This window comes from Alosa sapidissima, chromosome 4 (genome assembly GCF_018492685.1).
Source record: "Alosa sapidissima isolate fAloSap1 chromosome 4, fAloSap1.pri, whole genome shotgun sequence".
NCBI lineage: Eukaryota > Metazoa > Chordata > Actinopteri > Clupeiformes > Clupeidae > Alosa > Alosa sapidissima.
This window is the reverse complement of record NC_055960.1, coordinates 36,902,678-36,910,177: the sequence shown is the minus strand read 5'-3', so window position 1 is coordinate 36,910,177 and position 7,500 is coordinate 36,902,678. Positions and strand designations below refer to the sequence as shown.

Below are 7,500 nucleotides of genomic sequence, written 5' to 3'. Positions count from 1 at the left end.
CAGATAGAACCTTCTACTTCTAAGGGGACAATATGCTATGTTCTACTGCCCCATACTCCTCTATAGATATGCCATGTTGTGCTGCCCCATACCCCTCTATAGATATGCCATGTTGTGCTGCCCCATACCCCTCTATAGATATGCCATGTTCTACTGCCCCATACCACTCTATAGAAGATCTGCATGACACACAGCACACACAGTAAGGCAAGTCAAATGCACGATTGAAACACAGGCCAAAAATGATTCCTGTTGTCTTCCTCATTAGCTTCTTGACTGGCACACTCATTCATTGCCAAATAGCACCGTCCGCAATTACGGTAATGATGTGACTGGGTTCAAATACCTCCTGTTAAAACCACTGGAATTATGAAGCGCCGGAAATGACTGAGCCCGATGGAGCCAAATCTATTTTTAGTGGCCTTGTTGCCTGGGTTACTGCAGGCAGAGGCCTAGCTGTTTCACAGAGATCTTGTCACAAGTGACAAGGAAGACTTGTGTTGTGAGGGATCGAGAGAGAGAGAGAGAGAGAGAGAGAGAGAGAGAGAGAGAGAGAAAACGATGAGCAGAAAGTCAGCGTGTGATCAAAAAGGAGCACGAGGAGATGAGTTTTCATTCTGCGCAGAGAGAAAGTGAGAGAGGGATGGAGGAGAGGAGGGGGAGGGGTTGATCTGGCAAAGTTCCCGTGGCTGGGTTGGGGGTTGCAGGGAAGCGTCTGAGCCCAATCGTCAGGGAGTGACGCAACGCTCCCCAGCCGGCCGACTCTCTGAGCAGATGGCTCCGAGGCGACGAAGCGGGCTCGACTTGTGTCGAGTCCAGAAGTTCACCGAACTCTTCTCTCTCTCTCTCTCTCTCTCGATCTGGCCAATTATTAGCCGCAGCAGCATATGCTCCGTTACATCATGCGGCCCCGTCCAACACAACAACAGCCCAGAGGAAGAAGAGAAGAGAAGCGATTAGTCAACACCGTTGCGTTACTCAGGCAATAACGCGGAGGAAAGACAAGTTGTTTGGGTGGCGGAGATGGTGTCAGGACGACGCTCAGGAGGGCTTTCTCAGGGTATGTGGTGGAGCTCTTGCTTCGTACCCTCCTGTGGGAAGCCATTAGTATGCTATTGTTTGTGGCTCACTTCATTAGCGAGGACTTTTTTTGTTTTTCTGGAGCACTCAGGGCAAATAAATTTTTTCCAGCAGGAATAATTAAATCAGAGAGCTTTTAAAGCCTCTTGCACCCCCCCATGCCCCCCATGCTCCTGTTGACAATCTGCCAGCCATAATGGCTTGCGAGCATTTCCAAACCTTAGCACACAATGTGTAGAGCTGAAACAAACACACACACAAACACACATGCAGAAACACGCACATGCATACACTCGCTCATTCACACACACACACACACACACACACACACACACACACACACACACACACACACACACACATAAAACAACCTTCATGTTTTGTGAGCGTGCCACCGACACTCACAGGTGACGAATCGCAAATGTGGGCTACAGTAACACACATACACACACATACAGACACACACACACGATTGCCCTCCCTGCTCGCCCGAGATGAGGCTGGCAGTGCTGCCAGATGTGGCACCATGACAACTCTTTACATCTGGAACTAATTCCGCCATGCTGATGAGGGGATGATGGAGCACTCGGCCCCCTCACTCTCTGTGGCAAATGGGATTGAGGATGGGACTGGTGTGTGGCTCTGTTTCTTTTGTTTGTGTGTGTGTGTGTGTGTGTGTGTGTGTGTGCATGGACTATCACTGCTGTGTGTCTGTGTCAGTGTGTGTGTGTGTGTGTGTGTGTGAACGAGAGAGAGAGAGGTTCTGGCGTAAGGCCTGGGCTATCACTGCTGTGTGTGTGTGTGTGTGTGTGTGTGTGTGTAAGGCATGGGATGTTTACGCCACACTGGCCTTATTAGGCTCATCTGTCACCTGTTTCAGCGTGCCGTCTGCCATCCCACGCCCCATCCCTGTGGTCACTACCCTCCCCAGCCTCCAGGCCCGCCTCACTCCTAGGCCTCACTCCTAGGCCTCACTCCTTCACCAGCTCACCCCAGAACACGTCACAATACGTTACGCCTGCTTTTTCACCCTGTCACACGTGATGCTTTGAGCTTGATGTCAGAGGAAATGATGCATGATTGAATTGGTTGCTGATAAATCCTGTAGGTTGAAGTTTAACTTCAGTGAAGGATTCTGAAATAAGAATGAAGACACCTTGTGGTGATCAAAAGTATTGCAAGCATTGACACAAAAAACTATGTTACCTGTTGGAAAACTCTTTTTTTTGTTTTCTATGAAAGGTGTTTCGGCTGAAGAGATGAGACGGTTCCATACTTGTTTTCAGCTGTTTTTTCTTCTTAAATGGATAGCCACAAGAAACCGGTCATCAGAGTAGTTTGTATTTTGAGTATACAGGGGGAAAAAATCGAGGAAGACGGACAAGAAAAAAAATCACATCTGGGTCACAACACTTTTCACACTACAAGATTTGGAGACACATCCAGATTTGTATAGCCTGCTAGACAGTCATCTGCGAGGCAACGTTCACAGAATGCATTTTAGAACAGTTCACATGTAGCAAAATCGAATACCACTTTGCCTCTGATCTAGGGGATTTGTCGTCGTTCTCCAAAATCTGTCAGTGGAAGGAAAATTGGGCTTAAAATCATGTTTTATGAACTTGGCATAGCACACAGCTAAGTTGGGAACAGTGTTTTATTGTGCTTCAGTAATAGGGAACAATACTCCCTTGCTGTCTCAAACAGAGCCCTTGCTGTGTAGCAGTACTTTAATTAAATGATCACAAGTTTGTCTTAAAGTCTATTTAGACTTTGCTGTTTCAGTTTAAAATTGCTACACTGGTCTACTGATTAAGTTTAATGTCCACTGATTTCTTGTGTTGTGGTGTCTTAGTGGACAATGAGGAGTACATGACTAAAGTGAAACCAGTGTGGATCATGTGAGGCGATAAAAAACACTTTGGAGGGTTCCATAAAATACAGGTTCCAGGGAGGCCCTGCTAGAACACAGGTCCTTACAGGGATGAGCAAAAATTAAATCTCAAATACCCTAATTTAAAGTGTATCAAAATAAACTATGAAATACAGTAGCCACATCATGTATACACATATACAGGGAGCATGAAATCACTTTGCAAACCTTCCATATCTGTCTATTTAATTTATTCCTTCGTCAGTACACAGACTCCGTCGGTTACTGTAAGTGGAGTGTTTGAGAGCAACAGCTTTTCTCTGCCTACGAGACATGCCATAAACCTACAAACATTTAATAGATCAACTACGCTGACCTGCCTGTTACATATAGCCTAAATACTATCAGAGATGCACTCACAACTGAACTTGTCAAGTGGTACAAAGTGGACAAAGTCCCTGATGCCCAGCGCATGCCTAGATTGCGACATTGGAAGTTGGCCACACACACAAGTCACACCAACCTCACATTTCTTGAGAACTTTGATCATCAGTTTCTTGAGAACTTCAGTCAGTCAGATTTTTGAGAACTTCAGTCATCCAGACGGAACCCATGGAACCAGTTTTGTGGTTGCCCTGCAGCATTTATATGTATCCCCCTTGGCATCAATAGAACACCATTTAGCACTTACACGGAACCCAGGTAGTTAAAAAAACAATTAAAAGGGTCACAATCCTTCCCGATCAACAGCGTTACACAGTGCAATATCAAGCTCATCTTGCACTGGATAATCTTCCTGAATCTCAATATTCTGATCACAAGTCTGGGCAAATTACTAAGTCTGAACCAGTCAGAGGCTACATTCATTGTTTTGCACTAATATGATATCATCACCAAAAACATTTGCCAGTATTTTTAACCTACAAAAATACACACCTAGAAAGTATTTTGATGCAAAATACGAAGCCATTTTGTTCAACCCAATAAAATACAAATGACATAATACTATTTTGTATTTAAAATACATATTTAATAAATCATAAATACTGCCCATCCCTTGGTCCATACACATATTCTGTGTCTATATGTGCCCAAGCACTTAACACACACAAACACTGTTTACTCCTTTAGTAAAGCTGGATGGGGTGTGACTGAGTGTGTGAGGGTTAGTACGGTTTGTGGTCAGATATTGCCGGTGTTTGTTCCCTCTTCACCTCTCTGAGAAGATAGTGTTTGCTGTGTGAGCTCAGGGTTGTGTGAGCATTCCACCCAGAAAGGTGTCCTACCTTTTTTTGTGCATTTGAAGGCCGCCCACTTGTTAAAACTGTGTTAATGCCTCTGTGTCGATTTGTTCCAGTGAAGCTTCGCCTTTGTGCTGTCGGATTGAGGTTAACCACCCCCCCCCCTCCCCCCCCCCCCCCCCCCAGCCTCCTCTCCTCTCCTCCCCCAGCTCCATTCTGTTAGTCGCTTCTCCTGTGTTTGCCTACCTGCCAATGAGTCACACCAAACACCACTGCGAGTTTGTGTTTATGTGACTGAGCCTTGTGTGTGTGTGTGTGTGTGTGTGTGTGGGGTGGGGTGGGGGGGGTGGCTCCACCTGCGCTAAAGGGAGGTACTGGGGTGTGTTTGTGGGGGTGAGAGCGTCTCTTTTGAAAGGGCTCAGTGTGGAGGAGACTGAAGCGAGTGGGCTGCCGCTGGCTTGACGGAGGAGAAAGGAATAAAAAATGAAATGAAAGAAGAAAGAAAGGAAAGAAATAATTCCACAAGAAAACGCTGCGGTGACTCACCTCAACTCCAATCCTCCGCCAAGCTGTCGTGCCTCACGGGGGCGATGCGACGTGCCGCACAGCCAATTAAAGCCCCTGTGTGTGTGTGTGTGTGTGTGTGTGTGTGTGTGTGTGTGTGTGTGTTTCTCTCACTTCACTTTCTGTGCACCACAGAGAGAAAAGTACAAGAAACTTTCTTTCTTTCTCTCTCTCTGTCTCTCTCTCTCTCTCTCTCTGTCTCTCTCTCTCTCTCTCTCTCTGTCTCTCTCTCTCTCTCTCTCTCTCTCTCTCTCTTTGCTTTTGGAGTATAAGTAATGCACATATTCTCTGAAAAGTAGATTATATGCCCACAGTAAGGCTGGTAAAGCTTGTGTTTGGGTCTCCATGCTGACTTCACTGCTGGCAGGCTAGTGGTGGAAGTGGAAGTGAGTCATGGAGAGTCAAGACTGATAAGGTCCAATCAGGGAGAGAACAAGAGAACGTTTCTACGTCATCGCTTTAGGATGTTTGCGGATTCGCTGTCCATGCAAATGCAAAGCCAGAGTTTTCAAATGAACACAGGGCCGGTCGCTTTTTCAAATCATTCTATTTCAGGAGTTCGATAACACCGGAGTAGTTTAGATGAGAGGCAAAAACGTAAAAGTGGTTCGTATTCAAACGGAAACGGCATAAGGGGGATGTAGCCTTAGTATCAAACTAGATCCATGTCATCCTTGCCAGGGCTTGCTCGGCTGCTTGGGGAACACCTGCTAGCCTATTGGATGCCAGGAATGGTTTTGCTCTGAGCCCTGCCGTGATGGCTGGACCGGTCACATCTGGAGAGATGAGGGCTGCTGTCTCGGCTTGGTGCAGAGAGCAGACTTCCTGCCTGCTGTGTGTGTGTGTGTGTGTGTGTGTGTGTGTGTGTGTGTGTGTGTGTGTACGGAGACATGCAGAAATTGATGGCCGTGTTGGATTTAGTGCAGAGCGCACTGGGAATGTTTATTCAGGTCAGCTTGATAAAGAGGCAGTGAGCTATCAGGCTGGCAGTGGTACCAGCACTCTACAACAGGCTGTAAATAAAATGCCTATTTTGCATTTAATCCTTAGCATGCGTCGCTCTGACTGATGTATTTTTATATTTGTTCTCTCCCTCTCTCTCTCCCTCCCTCTCTCTCTCTCTCCCTCTCTCTCTCTCTCTCACACCCTTTATTTCCTACCCTCCCCAGGATTAAACATGCCAACATTGTCTCCCTTGAGGATATTTTCGAGAACAAGTCGCACCTCTACCTTGTCATGCAGTTGTGAGTATACTTTTCTCTCTCTGTGTGTGTGTGTGAAGATCAGATAATTCAGAGGAGAGAGGACAGATGGCCTAGGCCCTGGTCTTGGCTGTGAACAGGTGGTTGTCAGTGTGCCACCCTTCGGTAGAGATGCCAACTTGATGCCCAGCGTTTCTCCCTCCAAAAAAGCAAGAAAAATATGATCGCTCATCCCGCCACCACACTTGTTTCACAAACACCACGCTCTGGCACAATGGACCACGCTGTGGTGTGAAAATGGGTTTGATTATCGTCTGTTTTACAGAGTCTGTTATTTTTCTCGCTAGCTACCAGTGCTTTAACACATTTATGTTACCGCAATCACATCCCAAAAGCCTGCGGTCTGTTTTTATAAACGAGACACACACACACACACACACACACAAACACACACACACATCCCAAAAGCCTGCGGTCTGTTTTCATAAATGAGAGCCACACAGCACACTTCTCCAGTACTGCACTATTTTCCACATGTTAGCTAGTGAAAATAAGCCACTCTGTGATTTCTCTATAGAACACCAACAGACACAAGGTCATAGTGCTCAGCATGGGACTGTGAAACACTCTGATGTGTGTTTTGTGTGTGTGTGTGTGTCTTGTGTGTGTGTGTGTGTTGTGTGTGTGTGTGTGTGTGTGTGTGTGTGTGTGTGCGCATGTGGGTCGAGTTCACTCTGTCCTTTCGAATTGTCATAATTCAGTGAGGTGTGTGCATAGCTCAGAATCCTTTGCTACCCACCACCTTTCCTCCATGGAAGATGGAGGGGGAGGAAGGGAGAGAGGGAGGGAGGGAGAGAAAGAAAGCGAGAGAGAGAGAGAGAGAGAGAGAGAGAGAGAGAGAGAGAGAGAGAGAGAGAGAGAGAGAGATGGCGTGTAGATTAGATTCCCTACGGAGATCTCTCTCCCACGCCGAATGTCATCCACCATTAATTACACATGTGCCTGAAAGGCCTCTGTATTGTTTGTTGTTCTGCTGGGGGAACAGCGGTAAATGCGGCGGGCGTGTGTGCGTGTGTGTGCGCGTGCGTGCGTGTGTGTGTGTGTGTGTGTGTGTGTGTGTGCGTGTGTGTGTGCGTGTGTGTGTGTGTGTGTGTGTGTGTGTGTGTGTGTGCAAGGAAAGAAGAGAGGAGAGGGGTGATGGGGCTGAGCTCACGGCAAGATCACCGCTGAGCTCTGTGAGAAATATGCTCACACCTGCCGTGTGCCACCCACCAGCCTCACTGAAATGTCACTGTAGGGAGAGAGGGAGAGATGGAGGGGGAGAGAGAGAGAGACCAACTGAGGTGGGGTGAGAGAACAGAGAGAAAGGGAACTGAGAAGGGGGAGAAAGAGAGAGCAGAGAGAGAGAGAGAGAGAGAGAGAGAGAGAGAGAGAGAGAGGCGAGGGTTAATTGTTGAGGGGGTGGTTGGACAGCATAACAAGGTCAGCATCACCTTGGCACCTGTGATAACGGTGAAATAGAGCGGGTGTGGGTTAACAC

At 47.1% G+C, this 7,500-nt stretch overlaps 1 protein-coding gene across 1 annotated transcript in view; it reads left to right on the top strand.

The window, feature by feature from the left end:
• camk1b (calcium/calmodulin-dependent protein kinase Ib) overlaps nucleotides 1-7,500 on the top strand; it is a 38,524-nt gene that overhangs the window by 20,170 nt on the left and 10,854 nt on the right. The window contains 1 exon segment of the mRNA XM_042089198.1: nucleotides 5,928-6,002. Coding sequence (XP_041945132.1) covers nucleotides 5,928-6,002 — 75 coding nt within the window.